General features: G+C 45.3%; 1 protein-coding gene and 1 long non-coding RNA gene across 2 annotated transcripts; one reads left to right on the plus strand and one right to left on the minus strand.

Moving 5' to 3' along the window:
- The first annotated feature begins 1,619 nt into the window (after window positions 1-1,619).
- LOC114846231 (uncharacterized) lies at window positions 1,620-11,421 on the plus strand. The gene is made up of 9 exons (XR_003783995.3): window positions 1,620-2,820; window positions 2,981-3,059; window positions 3,281-6,841; window positions 7,845-7,888; window positions 8,110-8,202; window positions 8,371-8,485; window positions 10,432-10,616; window positions 10,772-10,850; window positions 11,072-11,421. It is a non-coding gene; the product is annotated as an uncharacterized LOC114846231 (long non-coding RNA).
- Window positions 11,422-14,123: 2,702 nt separating this feature from the next.
- Window positions 14,124-15,564, minus strand: LOC129603426 (uncharacterized protein K02A2.6-like). The gene has a single exon (XM_055504599.1). It carries the CDS (start codon window positions 15,468-15,470, stop codon window positions 14,463-14,465), a length of 1,008 nt encoding a protein of 335 aa, XP_055360574.1. The 5' UTR covers window positions 15,471-15,564; the 3' UTR covers window positions 14,124-14,462.
- Window positions 15,565-18,479: the final 2,915 nt, after the last annotated feature.

Here is an 18,479-nt window from a genome sequence, read left to right on the forward strand (position 1 = left end):
TTTGTGTTTTGTTGTATTGTACAATTTTTTTATCTGTGTCATTTTATTCGGGGAAGCGTCGCGTGCAGACACAGAACCTACATTACCATGCAGTGTATGGGTTTTGTTATTTCCTTGTTTTAGACAGTCCACCACCTTGGTTTAAGCACCTCATCTTTTTTGCTTGTATGGCTGCCGTGTGGCGCCAACTCTGTAAATTATGTTAGCAGTTTTGCTGGCTGGGCTCTTACGTTGCCGCTGCACCGATGAGGGGGAGCTTGTGCAGTGCAGACACGGAACATACATCTACATGTTTGTTTTTGTTTCCTGCAGCCAATAAGACGAGAAGATAAAGGTCCAGCTGGCTTCGTAGTTTTCGTAACGGCCAGGAGAGAGAGGCTGCAAGTAAAAGCGTTACACCTAACGGGTGATTGTTTTCATATTTTCGTCTGTTTTTGATGCACGTGACCGACATTTAGAGCGTTGTAGCCCGGACTTTGCTGTTTATTATAAGACATGCCTAAAATCAGTTAATTTTATATTGACATCGTGGGTAACCCCCCATTTTCTTTTGTCTATTTTCATCCTCACTTATCAGTTCACTGAAGAAATGGAACTGATGGTCCACAATTTATGAAGGCAGACATCCAAACCTAGATTGGACCTCCAGAGAGACGAGTGTGGCTCGTGCACATTTATGGACTTAAAGGTGAATATTTGTGCATGGTTGCCAGATGGGGAAGTAGAATAAGAAACCTTAATAGTCCCGCAGTGGGAAATTACTTCTCACACAGCAGTACAGATGAACGAGAATACAGGTCAGAACGAGTTTGTGTTGGCAAGTACAAAGCAGTACAGTTACAGTTAGAGTGAGTATGAGGTCATTGCAGGGTTATTGCACGGTAATGCATATAAATTTTGTACGCGTAACATTATACATGAGCAGTTTGCTATATAAACCACTGATTGCAGTGGGTGAGTAACTGTAGTGGGACGTGTCAACAGTTTCTGATTGTACGTCTGACAGCAGCAGGTAGGAAGGATCTACGATATCTCTCCTTTACACAGCGAGGTGGATCAGTCTGCTACTGAAGCGCTCTCCAGAGCAGAGTCCTCCAGTGGGTGAAGTCCTGGTCCATGATGGATGTCAGTTTAGGCCAGGACCCTTCTCTCCACCCACCTCCTGCCGTGTCCCCAGAGTGGCAGCCCGACAGAGCTGGACTTCTGATGATCCTCTCCAGTCTCTTCCTGTCCCTACTGTGAATGCTGCTGCTCCAGCAGACCACACCGTACAGGATGGCCGATTGCCACCACAGAGTCGTAGAAGGTCTTCAGGAGTGGCCCCCTCACTCCAAAAGACCGCCGTCTCCTCAGCAGGTAGAGTCTGCTCTGACCCTTCCTGTACAGTGCATCCGTGTTATGAGTCCAGTCCAGATTATTTGTTTAGATGCACACCCAGGTACTTGTAAGAGTGCACTCTCTCAATGTCCCTTCCCTGGGTGGTGCATCGGTGGGATGACAGCAGGCTGCTGTCTGCGGAAATCCACTACCATCTCCTTCGTTTTCCCCTGCATTGAGCATTGAGCCTCTTTGGTGTTGGCGTAGAGTAAGTCCAGGGTTTTGTTGTCTCTGGTGGGCAGGTCACATACTGGGTGTATGTAGGCAGAGCAGCTGAAGGAGGTGCATGGTTAAAGTCCGTCTAAAGAGATCAGGAAGAGGGCCTGTGGGTGCTGTGTTTGCAGCCTACTGGTGACTGTGAGCAGGGTCTCAGAAGCCGTGTCAGCGTTAGCGGAGGGTGGGACGTACACAGCAATTAATATAACGTGTGTGAACTCCCGTGGCAGGTAGAATGGCCTCATGCCTACCGCTAACAGCTCAAAGTCTCTGTTACACAGCTTAATTCTGACAGTGCAATGTCGTGGCATACACCACCTGGTGTTCACAAACACAGCCAGACCCCCTCCCTTCCTCTTCTTACCGCTGTTCTCCGTTCTGTCCGCACGTAGCAGATGAAAATTGTCCAGTGCGACAGTCGAGTCCGGGATGAGTGACGTCAGCCAGGTCTCCGTGAACAGCAGGACGCTGCTCGTTCTGTACTCCGGCTGGTACCGTTTCAACGCCGCGAGCTCGTCGATCTTGTTGGGCAGAGATCTCACGTTCCCCATGATGACGGAGGGGACAGCGGGCCTGAAGCGTCTCGTTTTCTCCCGTTGTACTAGAGACTAGAGACTTGATGTCGTGTCCGTGTTTTCTTTTGCATGTTTTTAACATCGCAATGTCCAACGCACCTTGAATACCGCAGCGGCAGAAGGATTCGGCCTCATTGAACAGGTTGAATCCGCTCCTGAACCGTAGCGTCCAACTCGCAGACAGCCCGGTGAAGTAGCTTGGTCTATTGGCCAGTCTCTGCACCACCGGAGTCTTTTACTAGATGGTAACATTTTGAACTTGCGTTTCTTATTTTCGCTCTAAACACGATAATTACTGTATGTCTGGCAGCACTGATACATGCTGGCAAGCAGAGGCAGAGAAGCATCTCCTACAACTGCAGGACTTCCTTTGGTTAAACAAATTCTGTCACTGCTCTTTACGTTTGTTTAGGTTTGTTCCATGTACTCTAATTTAAACTATTGGTTGATTACTATTTTTGTTTCAGGTGCCCCAACCAACCTTCTTATCAAGCCTCTCTTCCACCGCTACCACCTCTTAGCGAGCCTCTGGTGGGACGGGTTCATCCTCTGTGCTGAGACTTAATTATGATATGCCACAGCAACGTCAGCCCCAAGTATTGGCTGAGGTGGAGTCAACTTTAGCAGCAGTGATGCAGCATCATAATGCACAGTACGTAAGTCTTGTTTGTATGTGTATGTACTTGTAACAGTATATTGTTCATATGTTGCGTTTGTTCCTAGAAAGTCTGTCATTTACCAGTTTGAAACAGCACCGGGTTCATTCCATTAGCTGACGTTGGACCCGTGGTGTCATATGCTTTTATTGCCAGATCTAACCTAAGCCATGCAGATGTTGGATTATTTGTTGCACATGCAGCCCAGCTCCAGTCATTCTGTGAAGATGTCATGGTCAGTTCTTTACAGGTCTGTGTGGTAGTTGGTTGTTTAGGCTATAGACTTGTTCACATTTGTGTCACGGTGGATATGAGTGAAAGGTGCCAAAAGACTCAACGCTGATAATATTTCATCTTCTATATTTGCATAAATCAAATTTAAACCTTGTTTTCTCACCCAATGGTTGGTGTCAGCACAACAGAGCTAAGATTTGACATTTACTTGGTTTATTCTAGTTCATTAACTCTGATCACTGAAATCACACTTCTGCTGTGGACCCGTTTTTGTGGGGAGTACCAAGATCATAAGGCGCATATAAACCAACCTCTTGTTAAGCCAACACCTCCGTCTCCTGCAGAGGCGCTCCGCAATGGGGAAATCTACAGGTCAGCAGGAAAGCAAAAGGTCAGTCCCAGCCATCATGTTGTGAAGACTTACTTTGGAACATTCAAGATGCTGCGTGTGTCCTTTCTCTTCTTCCAGAGACTGCGCCCTACAGAACCTTGCAGCGCAGATGAAGGCACTCCCTAAAGTTGTGGGCTGTGAGCTGCCACCTACTCGGGATTTGCTGGTGATAGACGGACATGGATCTACTCTGCAGCTTGCATTATTACACGCCAAGTGTGTGTTTCACTGTTTGATAATGGAAGGGAGCAAACTCAATACTTGGTGGAGAAAACGTTGGCTGCAATACATCTGAATCTGAACTGTGATAAAGAAAAATAACGTGACAGCGGATGAAGTTTGTTCCCAAGAACGGGAACAAAAAAACAGTTGTGATTCTGATGTTGGTAATAACATGAGATGTATTCATTAGGTAATACTACAGAAAATGTCTTATTACCAATATGTTTCTTCATAGTGTGAATTTGAGGTTTGACTTGGAGTTTTGACGTGCTGCATTTTTCACGCAGTCACTTTGGTTTTGACATTAATTTTGTCGATTTGATTCTGCTTCAAACAAAAGCTCTAAGATTTGACCAAGAATGGGTTTAGATTTATTGAAGACATTTACACAGACACGGTCTACTGAAGAAGTGGCATAACTGTACTGTAGCTAAATGTACAATAGTACCAGTAGTTCCACTCCTCTATTGTAGCTTTGACTTGTCTGTAGTTACATTTCAAGTTTTTATACAACATTTGTTCTTCTTTAAATGTTCTTTGTTTTTCTGGAAGTCCTGATGAGATTTGTACAAGCAGACTTGAAGCAACAGCACAACGTCTTAATTTACGGAAGCCAACTGTGCGGCTCTTAGCCTCCTCCTACTACTTTGTTATTGAGTGTGCTCGCTTTGTCCGTCGCCTCCTGGTTTAATTCCATTAGCCTGCAAAGAAAGAAATCTGTGGGGACCCCTCACATCCTAAGTCCCATGTTCCAGTGGCTCCCATCAGGACACAGACTCCCTGATGCAGGACCCAAATAGGAGAAACACTGTAATCCCAGCAGTAGTTATCCATCTGAATGCTGTCCTGTACAATGACGCTTTTAATTGATCTTATTAGTAATATTAATTTTCCTGGATGCTTTTCCTTAATTGGCCTTCAGGGATAAATAATAGAGAGAAAGTGTTTTAAATTGAATTGATCAATACATTATAAATACCTGAAATACTTATGTACACATTATTCAAAGAAATAAATTAAAAACAAATCTATGTTGTGAAGTTCACATCTGAAAATATGTCAGTTGTATAAAAAACATTTTGCCGTTTTTGCTCACGCACGTCAGCGCGTGCGTCAGTCAATGTCATGGTAACAACAAACGCTTGGCCCGACCGAGTCTATATAAGGCGCGCAGTCACGGGGGTTCCCCTTTTGCAGTCGGACACTGACGTTTAGAGACGCAAGCAACGACAGATGGGTAGTGAATTCCGTGTAAATTTTAATATTTATCACTTAAATGACCAAAATTGTTTGGAATAAATAAAGAATATATGTACGATACATCTATTGTATGTGTATTTATGTGTTTATTGACAACGTAACTTGTCATTTTGGTCAAAGTTTAAAAATATTCATATTTTTAAAATGGCGACCGCACCGACTGTAAACTGCCGCAGCGCTCCAGGCCTTTTCGGTAGCTGCAACCTTAAATATTATCGCCTAAGGTTATTTATTTTAGTTCAATCTAAATCTACCGTATAGACACATGGCCATTGTTGGACTTCGCTAACGGATCATTCTGTTGCCATTAAAGTCTCGGGAGTGGAGCAGTGGTTAGCGCCGCAAGCTAAGTAGCGCCCCTGCCAGGATGCTATCTGTTTCCGCTCACGCACGTCAGCGCGTGCGTCAGTCAATGTCATGGTAACAACAAACGCTTGGCCCGACCGAGTCTATATAAGGCGCGCAGTCACGGGGGTTCCCCTTTTGCAGTTGGACACTGACTTTTAGAGACGCAAGCAACGACAGATGAGTAGTGAATTCCGTGTAAATTTTAATATTTATCACTTAAATGGCCCAAGTTGTTTGGAATGAATAAAGGATATATGTACGATACATCTATTGTATGTGTATTTATGTGTTTATTGACAACGTAACTTGTCATTTTGGTCAAAGTTTAAAAATATTCATATTTTTAAAATGGCGACTGCACCGACTGTAAACTCCCGCAGCGCTGCAGCCTGTTTCCGCTCACGCACGTCAGCGCGTGCGTCAGTCAATGTCATGGTAACAACAAACGCTTGGCCCGACCGAGTCTATATAAGGCGCGCAGTCACGGGGGTTCCCTTTTTGCAGTTGGACACTGACGTTTAGAGACGCAAGCAACGACAGATGGGTAGTGAATTCCGTGTAAATTTTAATATTTATCACTTAAATGACCAAAATTGTTTGGAATGAATAAAGGATATATGTACGATACATCTATTGTATGTGTATTTATGTGTTTATTGACAACGTAACTTGTCATTTTGGTCAAAGTTTAAAAATATTCATATTTTTAAAATGGCGACCGCACCGACTGTAAACTGCCACAGCGCTCCAGGCCTTTTCGGTAGCTGCAGCCTTAAATATTATCGCCTAAGGTTATTTATTTTAGTTCAATCTACCGTATAGACACGTTGTTGGACTTTGCTAACGGATCATTTTGTTGCCAGTTTAGTAATTAAATCTGTGCAAGTGTGATCTGGAAATGCAGGCACGATATTACAGTTTTTCTCAGTCGCTTTAGTACAATTCTCAGACCAGAATTGAAGTTTGCAAATATGTGTGTGCATTTCTCAAAACAATTTGTACAAAACAGCAAAACACTGGATTTCTTGCAAAAGCCTGTAACTTGCTCAAAATCTTTAGTTCATCCCTTCATCGCATTGCCATCAGAATGTCAAGTCCTTGTGTCATTCAGATCACCTGCCAAAGTGTGTGATAGTTTGGGACAATGTGAGTTTTCATCACTCCAACATCATTAGGCGTCAGGATGGAAAGTTGTAACACAGATGACTGGACAGATCTGGATTTTTGTTCAAAGACATCATAATCATACTATCATGCTTTTCAGGGCCTAATTATTGTATATTTTGGGGTCTATACGATCTACGATATCGTAGAGCCAATACACGATAGAGTCCATTATGTTTTGATGCTGTTTAGATTGTGCGCACGTCACCAGAAACTGTTGTCACGCCTACCTGGTTGGCTCCTCTTCTCTGTCAATCACATTATGAGCGCTGCTGATTGGTTCAGTTACCTGCTCAGGTTTATATGCACACTTGTACCGTTTGTCCAGTATTGCGATAAGGGCGAAAATAAGGAAGTGTGTTCAGAACCGAAGCAAATTACTGGATGAAAAGAGTCTGGTAAGGAAATCAATGGGCTTCATCTGGTGTTAGACGCTACGATTCAAGCTAAAGTGAAGCTAAAGCCGCTGCTGCGCGGTGTTCATTCGGTGTCGGACCTTCCATGTCTAAAAAAAAACCTGTCAAAGAAAACACGCACTACGTGAAGTCTCTAGCTCAAAAAAAGTAAATAATTGTTTAATTCGAATAACTAATTATGTTATTTCTTTAGATTGTGTGCACATATAATAGTTTTGTTTTTAAAGGGAGTGTGTTTGCCAGTAATATGGACAGCAGTAGTATTATATGGCAATGTGTACACAAAGCATTTAGCTAGCGATTAGCTTAGCGTCCGTCGTTCTTCAGATCATAACTTGCCACGCGTATTGGTGGCGTATGCTATGCTATTCTTTGGCGCATGTCCTTAGGTCCTTTTAGAATAGTGGCTTTTGTTTGAGGAGTTTATTTGTGTTGCAAAAATTATTGTAGCGGTAGAGCCACAATTTTTCCCGTGCTGGTGTAATGAAGTTTTTTTTTTTTTTTTTGTAAATGGTTGATATCCTTTTAAGATTAAATTGTGTTTTTGTTTTAATCAGTTAATAATTTAAATTTGTATTTGTGAATTTTATCTGTTGGATTTTTTTATTTCGTCCACTCTAATACTTTCCGTACTGCACACCGCACTTTTTGAACTTTTTTTGTTTCCGTACTACCTGCGCTGTCTGTCCCGTCTCATGTTGCCGCATGCACCGATGAGGGTAGGTTGTATGGAGAAAGGCGCTTGATTTATTCTTACATTTTCTTGCAGAAATCAGTTTGTGTTGCTGTTTTTGCTGTGCATTATTTGCTGCTCATTATATTACATTACTCGTCATTCTCGTAATAATTTGTTTAGATTTGTTCGGTAATTTTTGGTTTTACCTACGAGGATTAGCTTGGTGACCTGAGCTCCTCGTGTTGGCATGTTGGCAAATTTGTGTTTTGTTGTATTGTAGCAATTTTGTTTATCTGTCAATTTATTCAGGGGAGCTGTGCAGTGCAGACACAGAAACCTACATCTACATGCAGGTATGGGTTTGTTATTTCATTGTTTTAGACTATGCTCACCACCTTGTTTAAGCACCTCATCTTTTTGCTTGTATGGCTGCCGTGTGGCGCCAACTCTGTAAATTATGTTTAGCAAGTTTTGCTGGCTGGGCTCTTACGTTGCCGCATGCACCGATGAGGGGGAGCTGTGCAGTGCAGACACGGAAACATACATCTACATGTTTGTTATTTGTTTCCTGCAGGCCAATAAGACGAGAAGATAAAAGTCCAAGCTGGCTTCAGTAGTTTCGTACGGCCAGGGAGAGAGGCTGCAATGAAAAGCGTTACACTAACGGGTGATTGTTTCATATTTTCGTCTGTTTTTGATGCACGTGACCGACATTTATAGCGTTGTAGCCCGGACTTTGCTGTTTATTATAGACATGCCTAAAATCAGATTAATTTATATTGACATCGTGGGTAACCTCCCCATTTTCTTTTGCTATTTCATCCTCACTTATCAGGTTCACTGAAGAAATGGAACTGATGGTCACACAGATTTATGAAGGCAGACATCCAAACCTAGATTGGACCTCCAGGAGAGACGAGTGTGGCTCGTGCACATTTATGGACTTAAAGGTGAATATTGTGCAGTGTTGCCAGATGGGGAAGTAAGAATAAGAAAACCTTTAATAGTCCCGCAGTGGGGAAATTACTTCTCACAACAGCAGTACAGATAAGCGAGAATACAGGTACAGAACAGTTTGTGTTGGCACAGTACAAAGCAGTACAGTACAGTTAGAGTGAGTATGAGGTCATTGCAGGGTTATTGCACGGTAATGGCAATATAAGATTTGTACCGGTAACATTATACATGAGCAGGTTGCTATATAAACCACTGATGCAGTGGGTGAGTAACTGTAGTGGGACGTGGTCAACAGTTCTGATTGTACAGTCTGACAGCAGCAGGTAGGAAGGATCTACGATATCTCTCCTTTACACAGCGAGGGTGGATCAGTCTGCTACTGAAGCTGCTCTCCAGAGCAGAGTCCTCCAGTGGGTGAGAGTCCTGGTCCATGATGGATGTCAGTTTAGCCAGGACCCTTCTCTCACCCACCTCCTGCACCGTGTCCAGAGTGCAGCCCAGGACAGAGCTGGACTTCTTGATGATCCTCTCCAGTCTCTTCCTGTCCCTCACTGTGATGCTGCTGCTCCAGCAGACCACACCGTACAGGATGGCCGATGCCACCACAGAGTCGTAGAAGGTCTTCAGGAGTGGCCCCCTCACTCCAAAAGACCGCCGTCTCCTCAGCAGGTAGAGTCTGCTCTGACCCTTCCTGTACAGTGCATCCGTGTTATGAGTCCAGTCCAGATTATTGTTTAGATGCACACCCAGGTACTTGTAAGAGTGCACTCTCTCAATGTCCCTTCCCTGGGTGTGCATCGGTGGGATGACAGCAGGCTGCTGTCTGCGGAAATCCACTACCATCTCCTTCGTTTTCCCTGCATTGAGCATTGAGCCTCTTTGGTGTTGGCGTAGAGTAAGTCCAGGGTTTTGTTGTCTCTGGTGGGGCAGGTCACATACTGGGTGTATGTAGGCAGAGCAGCTGAAGGAGGTGCATGGTTAAAGTCCGTCTAAAGAGATCAGGAAGAGGGCCTGTGGGTGCTGTGTTTGCAGCCTACTGGTGACTGTGAGCAGGGTCTCAGAAGCCGTGTCAGCGTTAGCGGAGGGTGGGACGTACACAATATAACGTGTGTGAACTCCCGTGGCAGGTAGAATGGCCTCATGCCTACCGCTAACAGCTCAAAGTCTCTGTTACACAGCTTAATTCTGACAGTGCAATGTCGTGGCATACACCACCTGGTGTTCACAAACACAGCCAGACCCCCTCCCTTCCTCTTCTTACCGCTGTTCTCCGCTCTGTCCGCACGTAGCAGATGAAAATTGTCCAGTGCGACAGTCGAGTCCGGGATGAGTGACGTCAGCCAGGTCTCCGTGAACAGCAGGACGCTGCTCGTTCTGTACTCCGGCTGGTACCGTTTCAACGCCGCGAGCTCGTCGATCTTGTTGGGCAGAGATCTCACGTTCCCCATGATGACGGAGGGGACAGCGGGCCTGAAGCGTCTCGTTTTCTCCCGCTGTACTAGAGACTAGAGACTTGATGTCGTGTCCGTGTTTTCTTTTGCATGTTTTTAACATCGCAATGTCCAACGCACCTTGAATACCGCAGCGGCAGAAGGATTCGGCCTCATTGAACAGGTTGAATCCGCTCCTGAACCGTAGCGTCCAACTCGCAGACAGGCCGGTGAAGTAGCTTGGTCTATTGGCCAGTCTCTGCACCACCGGAGTCTTTTACTAGATGGTAACATTTTGAACTTGCGTTTCTTATTTTCGCTCTAAACACGATAATTACTGTATGTCTGGCAGCACTGATACATGCTGGCAAGCAGAGGCAGAGAAGCATCTCCTACAACTGCAGGGTTTCCTTTGGTTAAACAAATTCTGTCACTGCTCTTTAAGTTTGTTTAGGTTTGTTCCATGTACTCTAATTTAAACTATTGGTTGATTACTATTTTTGTTTCAGGTGCCCCAACCAACCTTCTTATCAAGCCTCTCTTCCACCGCTACCACCTCTTAGCAAGCCTCTGGTGGGACGGGTTCATCCTCTGCGCTGAGACTTAATTATGATATGCCACAGCAACGTCAGCCCCAAGTATTGGCTGAGGTGGAGTCAACTTTAGCAGCAGTGATGCAGCATCATAATGCACAGTACGTAAGTCTTGTTTGTATGTACTTGTAACAGTATATTGTTCATATGTTGCGTTTGTTCCTAGAAAGTCTGTCATTTACCAGTTTGAAACAGCACCGGGTTCATTCCATTAGCTGACGTTGGACCCCGTGGTGTCATATGCTTTTATTGCCAGATCTAACCTAAGCCATGCAGATGTTGGATTATTTGTTGCACATGCAGCCCAGCTCCAGTCATTCTGTGAAGATGTCATGGTCAGTTCTTTACAGGTCTGTGTGGTAGTTGGTTGTTTAGGCTATAGACTTGTTCACATTTGTGTCACGGTGGACATGAGTGAAAGGTGCCAAAAGACTCAACGCTGATAATATTTCATCTTCTATATTTGCATAAATCAAATTTAAACCTTGTTTTCTCACCCAATGGTTGGCGTCAGCACAACAGAGCTAAGATTTGACATTTACTTGGTTTATTCTAGTTCATTAACTCTGATCACTGAAATCACACTTCTGCTGTGGACCCGTTTTTGTGGGGAGTACCAAGATCATAAGGCGCATAAACCAACCTCTTGTTAAGCCAACACCTCCGTCTCCTGCAGAGGAGCTCCGCAATGGGGAAATCTACAGGTCAGCAGGAAAGCAAAAGGTCAGTCCCAGCCATCATGTTGTGAAGACTTACTTTGGAACATTCAAGATGCTGCGTGTGTCCTTTCTCTTCTTCCAGAGACTGCGCCCTACAGAACCTTGCAGCGCAGATGAAGGCACTCCCTAAAGTTGTGGGCTGTGAGCTGTGTGGTGGAAATTTTGCAATAAAGGCAGATGAGAGAGAGTTGTCCTTTTGTGCGATTTATTGAAATAATAAAAAAAATAACAAGTAATGAGGAAAGCAAATCAAAAAGCCAGCTGGGGAGATCAGAACATACACCACGGAGGTATAATGCAAAGATCACACCGTTCTGAGGTTGTCTCTGCCTTTTAACCCCTCTCCCGGGACCTGGTGAAATCTTCCTATCACACTGTGGGTGAAGATGTTTACATTACACAGGGAATACACAAGGTCTACAGCCTTGGGTCTGGTGGGGCATCAGATAGAAAGGAGCCAGAGACCAGGGGTAAAAGGCAGACACAAGCCATAAACAATCGGTCAGTCAAACACAACATTAGATGTCAGCACTTAATGTGCGACAGAACCTTGAGAGGAAGATAGATTGTTTGTCTAAGAATGTTCAGTTCTGGGTCAAATCAACAATTACAGAATGCATGGTTATTATACAGAGTCAGAAATAAACACAAGAAGCATCAAAGTACAATTTTTCCATTACATTTCCCCCCTTTTGATTACACATTAATCAAACATTGAAAGAATAAAAATTGTCAATCGTGGCATTCATTCTGTAGTAATAAAGGATTCTTTAAAAATGATTTGTTAAATGTATTGCTTATAAAGATGTAAATGGCGTAGGAATAAAAGATTGTGAGCTGTTTTTGTGGGTAGTTATACTAGAATAACCCTTGTGTATGAGCTTCTGGAAAGAAAGGGAAATAAGCCTATAAGTGATTTCAATCAGTTCATGTTCAGTTAAGTAAAAATGGGAAGAGGATTATGTGTTGATTTAAACTATTGTGGAGTCAGCCTCTACGTCGCTATCAACATCATCGAAGTCATCTTTGTAGTCCTCATCAACGTCAACATCATCCTCTACAGAATCAGCATCAGAATCAATGAGTGAATCGGTGTCCGGATTCCTGAATGTAGTGCATTGTGTCATTTGGTACGAAAGCGCCGCTGATGTTGCACGCATGATGAGACCCCTAATCAGAGGAATAACACAACCAAGCAACATGATCACGGCCATGAAGATGATAAGCGAGACTATTGCCGACATAAAAACTGATTTCCATTTTCCAAAAGTTTGGTCTAGCCAGCCCCAAGGGGACGGATCAACGCCGGAGTTTCTAGCCCATTCGTCTCTTAGACTCTCAAGGCCCTCGATAGCCTTTGTCACAGTGCCATTAGAATCAGTGTTGTTAGGGATAAAAGTACAGCACGCTTCTCCAAACATAACGCAGACTCCTCCTTTCTCCGCTAGCAACATGTCCAGGGCTATTCTATTCTGCCAAGTCATCTGAGACGTAGGAGCCAGCTGCCCGGACATGCCTCTCATACCGCCTGCAGTTTTGTTGATGAAGCGCTGTTGATTGTAATAAAGGTAGTTGATCCAGGCCGAATTCTTGTTAACCTCTATTATGGGGCCCATAAAGGGTATAGCACTCGTCCACCCCACCGCATGCTCGTTGCGAGCCCTAAACTCCTCCGGCACTCCTCGTGGTACGCCTATTGCATCTATGTAAAGGTCAGGATCCAAGGAACCTCCTGGAGCCCTGCGCCTGGTGCGTGAGTGTTTCTGTGGAGCTGAGGGCAAAAGGTGTATTCCCCCTGTGAGGAACACTACCTGAGTACAGGTGCCGGTCCAATTGGTTGGTAAGGTGGCCCTGGGGTGATCCCCACAGAGCCACCACATGTCGGACAAGGGCTTCCTTTGCTGGACTAAGTCAGTGGAGGATGGGGCAAAATGTGAGACATTATTGATCCTATATGTGTATGAGGGTGAAGGGACAGCACCGGTGTGAGTTGGAATCGCAAACCGGATCACATGGTCTTCAGGGTTAAGCCCGTGTGCGTTGGAGACGTCCCCTGTCAGGTGACAATTGGGAAAGTGGCCTACATCTATTCCTCCGTCGAGGCCGGAGGTGAAACATTCAAACTGACACGTGGTACACACCGTGTAATACAAGGGAGCCGCGGGCTCCTTTTCCGTTACCTTGATGTCGGCCACCTCAACTTTCTTATGTGTGACGGGACTGTACATCTCCATACCCTTGCCCAGATTGTGCAAGGCGCGCATTTTGCAAGACGGATCACATCTCGAAACACTGTGGTCCGCAGTGTATTTACACCCGGTGTCCTTATTCTGCAGTTGTCGCTCGTTGTAACACTCGCTGCTGTTAAAGGGAGTGGGCACAGCCATGAGATCGGGTCTCGCGACAGCACATGCTACGCATGAATTGTTTGTGAGGGTTTTAGAAGTGTACTTGAGGTACGCTAACCATAAGTTTCCTGTGGGGTTCTGATTTACATAGTTTTGGGCAAGCTGCCAGGCTTTAGGGTCCTTAATGTCGCGCTTGTATCTATGGTGAACAAATGTGTGAGTCCTCCAGAAGTACAGGAGGGTCACACATGTCACCGCAATGGTTGATATGATCGTCATTTTTATCGTGTTTCGTCTTGTGGATGTCATTTTGCGTCAGTGGAAGATAAAAATTTGTGTGAATCAAATGGAAAACAACTCTAGATATGCTTGTCGTAAAATGTTTTTGTTCAAAAATAGTGGATAAAATCACAGAGAGGTATACATGTAAATCAACCACACAATTTAGAGCAATATTAAAGTAACATACAATAAGGATCAAAACAACAGGGTCACAATCAATGTCTTCTGCTTCCTGTTGAATAGTGGTGTTAGATTGTTTCCAACCTGTGTGTTGAAGCATTGACAGTTCGTTGGAGTCCTTCAGGTTGTGATCAGCTGATCACAGAGACACTTGGGGTTCGTTATCACCGCCAGGTTTCCTCCCAATGTCGTCTGAGTCACTGTCACTCCCATGATGTGAAGAGTCTACACGTCGTCCAGCGTCGGCAACTCAAGGCAGCTCGTGTGTGTGTTTTCTCAGGAACGTGTGTGTAGATGTATGGTCTGATAGTGTGATTCACCGGTGCAGCTTCAGGCGGCGCTTGGCTCACACCTTTAGCTGAACGGTCAACGCAGCCTCGCCTCAGTGCGTGTGTGAGCACAGCGAGGGTCGTCCTTCTCAGTTCTTTTCGTCAGTGGTGGTTTTCTCGTGTGGTGTAGATGTAGATGGAGGGTCGTCTGTTGGATCCGGGACCTTCCTGCAGTGGCTGGAGTGGATCCAAGTCGCTCTTTCTGCGATCTTCACAGCCGTGTTGGTCGTCAGAAGGACTTGGAAGGGGCCTCGCCACCGTTTTGAGTTCCAGTGCTTCCTGCGAAGCTCCTTAATGATCACCCAGTCTCCTGGTTGAATGATGTGCAGTGGTTCTGTCGCCTGTTTGGGCAGAGCCGCTTTCACCTGTTTGGAGATTTGGGACAGAACAGAGGATAAGTTCTTACAGTACTGTAGCATTGCGTCTTCGCACATTTCCGTAGGTGGTAAAATCCTAGTCCAAGTCTCAGGGTGGAGTCCCATCATAGGAGGTCTACCAAATAGGATCTCATACGGGCTGAGGTTTGTTCTCATCCTTCTCCTCATTCTCATGTATGAGAGCACGATGGGAAGAGCCTGAGTCCACTTGAGACCAGTCTCTGAGCAGCATTTGGCCAGTTTGTTTTTCAAAGTGCCATTCTCTCTCTCTACTGCCCCTCCGCTTTGGGGGTGGTAAGAGCAGTGCTTTCTGATGTTGATGTTCAGAAACGTTCCCACTTCCTCGAGGGCTTGGTTTGCAAAGTGTGAGCCGTTGTCACTGCTGATTTTAGATGGAATCCCCCATCTGGGAATTATTTCTGTCAGCAAGGCTTTGGTAACTGCATGGCTGTTAGCATGTTTAGCTGGGAAGGCCTCCACCCATTTTGACCACATATCAACAATCACTAAACAATACTTTTTACCTTCTGCTGGCGTTAGTTCGATGAAGTCCAGCATTAAATGGTCAAACGCCTGTTCCGGTGGTGGATGAGCTGCCAGTGGTTTGGCAGTCGTCTTACCTGGGTTGTGTTGGGCCCATGTCATACATGCTTCACAGTATTTTTGTGCATAGATTGAAAATCCCTTAGTGTACCAATGTTTTGTAAGAGCATCTAACATTCCCCCCTTTGATACATGGTCTAATCCATGTGTCAACTTCGCGAAATGAGGGAAAAAGTGTTTAGGTAGGCAGGGTTTGCCGTCGGGCCCATACCAAACGTCATGGCTACTGGTGGCGCCATTCGTCAGCCAGAGCTTGCGTTCCTGTGGGGTAGAGAATGTCTGAAGATCTGGGAGAGCAGAGGGAGGAGAGGCAGGTTGGGTAGAGGTGGAGGATAAGAGGCAGGGAACAAAGGGAAGGGGAAGTCGGGCAGCTGCCTTCGCAGCAGCATCAGCGCGCGCGTTTCCAGCAGAGATGGGATCAGCGCCCCCAGTGTGTGCAGGGCACTTACATACAGCAATTGCAGCTGGTAACAAAATTGCATCGAGCAGATCAGCAACCTTATCATGATGCAAGATAGGTTTGCCATCAGATTTCAAAAACTTTCTGTGTTTCCACAGAGCACCAAAGTCATGTGTGACACCAAAAGCGTATCTGGAGTCTGTGTAGATAGGAGCAGACTTCCCTTCAGCCAATTTACAGGCTTCGGTCAGTGCAATCAACTCCGCAGCCTGAGCAGAGTAATGTCCTGGCAAAGCGCCAGACTGTAAAACAGTATGAGAGGTGCAGACTGCATATCCAACCTGACAGCGGCCCGAAGCAGGGTCTCTAGAGGCGGAGCCATCAACAAAGAGAACGAGGTCACAGTTAGGAATTGGCACCTCCGACAGATCTGGGTGCGGACCTGGTTCAAGACTGAAACACAGTTGTGAGGCTCGCCATCGTCAGGGCCTGGAAACAAAGTGGCTGGGTTAAGCACATTGCACCTTTTGACAGTGATGTTTGGCATTTCCAGTAGGATGGTGTTGTATCTAAGCCTAAGGGCTGTAGAAACATGTGATGTTTTTTGTTCCAAAAGGATCAAAGACACGGCATGAGGAACCAGCAGGGTGACATCAGAATAGCCAACAATGTCACGCGATGCCAGCACGGCTTTCTCTGCCACAGCCACTGCTCGGAGGCATCGTGGGAGCCCCGCAGCGACTGGATCAAGCTTAGCAGAGAAATAGGCTACAGGGCGTGGACGCTCTCCGTGATCCTGTAGAAGGACAGAGATCATACAACCTGATTTCTCATCCACCGTTTGGATGAAAGGTTGCGTAGGGTCAGGCAGACCCAAAGTAGGAGCCGACTGAAGAGCTAGTTTGAGGTCGGTGAACGTCTGTTCAGCCTCAGATGTCCACATGAGGCGGGTGGTGGATGCAGAAGACGTCTGCATCAGAGCTCTAAGCGGAGCCTCCAAGACGGCGCAGTTAGGAATGAAATTCCTGCAATAAGAGCACATGCCTAAAAAGGACATAAGCTGTTTGTATGTGCACGGTTTAGGCAGGTTCTGAATAGCTTCAGCTCTTTTAGGTGAAATGGATTTCCCTTCAGCGGTGATGATGTGACCTAGGAAGGTAACTTCAGTCTGAAGTTGTAATTTAGACAGACTTGCTTTGTGGCCTGCAGCATGCAGGTGTTTCAGCAGCTTGATCGTGTCTGCTGTGCAAGTTTCCTGATCCTCACTGCAGATCATCAAGTCGTCAACGTACTGCAGCAGGGCGGTGCCTGGGGACAAGACAAGATCATCCAGGCTGTCTTTCAGTGCCATATTGTAGATGGTAGGGCTTTCTGAATACCCCTGGCACAGTCTGGTAAAGGTGTATGACTTTCCGTTAAATTCAAAAGCGAACCAGAATTGACTGTCTTTGTGGACGGGCACGCTGAAAAAAGCATTGGCCAAATCAATTACTGAAAAAAATTTAGCCTTGGGCGGAACCTGAGAAAGAATGGTGTAGGGGTTCGGTACCGTAGGCGCGCGTGGTTGGACCGCCGCATTTACTGCTTGCAGGTCCTGGACAAACCTCCATTCTGTTGGCTGTCCTTTGTCTCTGATTTTCTTAACTGGGAAGAGTGGAGTCCTCACTTGTAGAGTTGTCACATGGGACGATGACTCCTGAGAGTTAAACACCGGTGTTATTCCTTCAATTGCTTCTCTCTTTAAAGGGTATTGCTGTTTGCATGGTCTGTAGTCGGATTTTGGCGTGATGACCACTGGGTCACACCCTTTAATCAGACCTACATCATATTTGTGTGTGGCCCACAGGGAAGCTGGAACTTCCTGTAAGGCTGGATACTGCGTCAGCGCGTCCTCTGACAAAAACACGTGGTGTGAAGTGTGTGTGGAATGTTGAGGTACCAAGTGCACTGTACGCTGCGCATGAAGGATAGACTGAAAAAGATTTTTGTAAGCATGCAGTAGGTGAATACATCACATTCGGGTCGGAAGTCGTTTGCCAGTCTCCTTCCCGTTGACATCTGTCCACAAAAGGACCCAAGTCCTGCCATCTGTCTCCGTCATGTTTTGACAGAAGGACATGTGGATCTGTAGAATAAGCATCAACAAATCTCTCTTGTTCGTTAGTGAGAGAAATCGCAAGCGCAGACCTATGTTCATCCCAGAATAGAGAGGTTGAGGTCAGTTTGTCCGCATGTGTGCGTAACCATGATTTTTCAAACTTCACTTCTGAGCTGAAATTAACACAAACAAAGGAATAATTATTTACATTGTCCGTGGTTGTGACCTGCACTCCCTCCGGAGTGGAAATCAGTGAAATACCTAAACTACACATGAGATCTCTTCCTAATAGATTAACTGGGCATAAGTTTGAAAGCAAAAATGAATGTTTGAGTGTCTTGCCGTCTGATGTTGTGCAAGACAGAGGCACAGTAAGTTTTTCTTTTATTGTCTGGCCAGACGAACCTATAGTGTGCACAAATCGTCCACTCATTTTAGGTGGATTGGAAAACATGGAAGATTTTATTACCGAATTTGTTGCTCCTGAGTCTACTAAAAACACCATACGTTCACCTTCAACTGTTAGAGCAAACTCAGGAAATTGTTTGAAACCATTTGACTGTAAAGTCATGCAGCAGTTGTCATTTAGCTGTTTGTTATTCTTTTCAAAATCACTCTGTGGGATGTT

Source organism: Betta splendens, chromosome 19, assembly GCF_900634795.4.
Source record: "Betta splendens chromosome 19, fBetSpl5.4, whole genome shotgun sequence".
In the NCBI taxonomy this organism is placed as follows: Eukaryota; Metazoa; Chordata; class Actinopteri; order Anabantiformes; family Osphronemidae; genus Betta; species Betta splendens.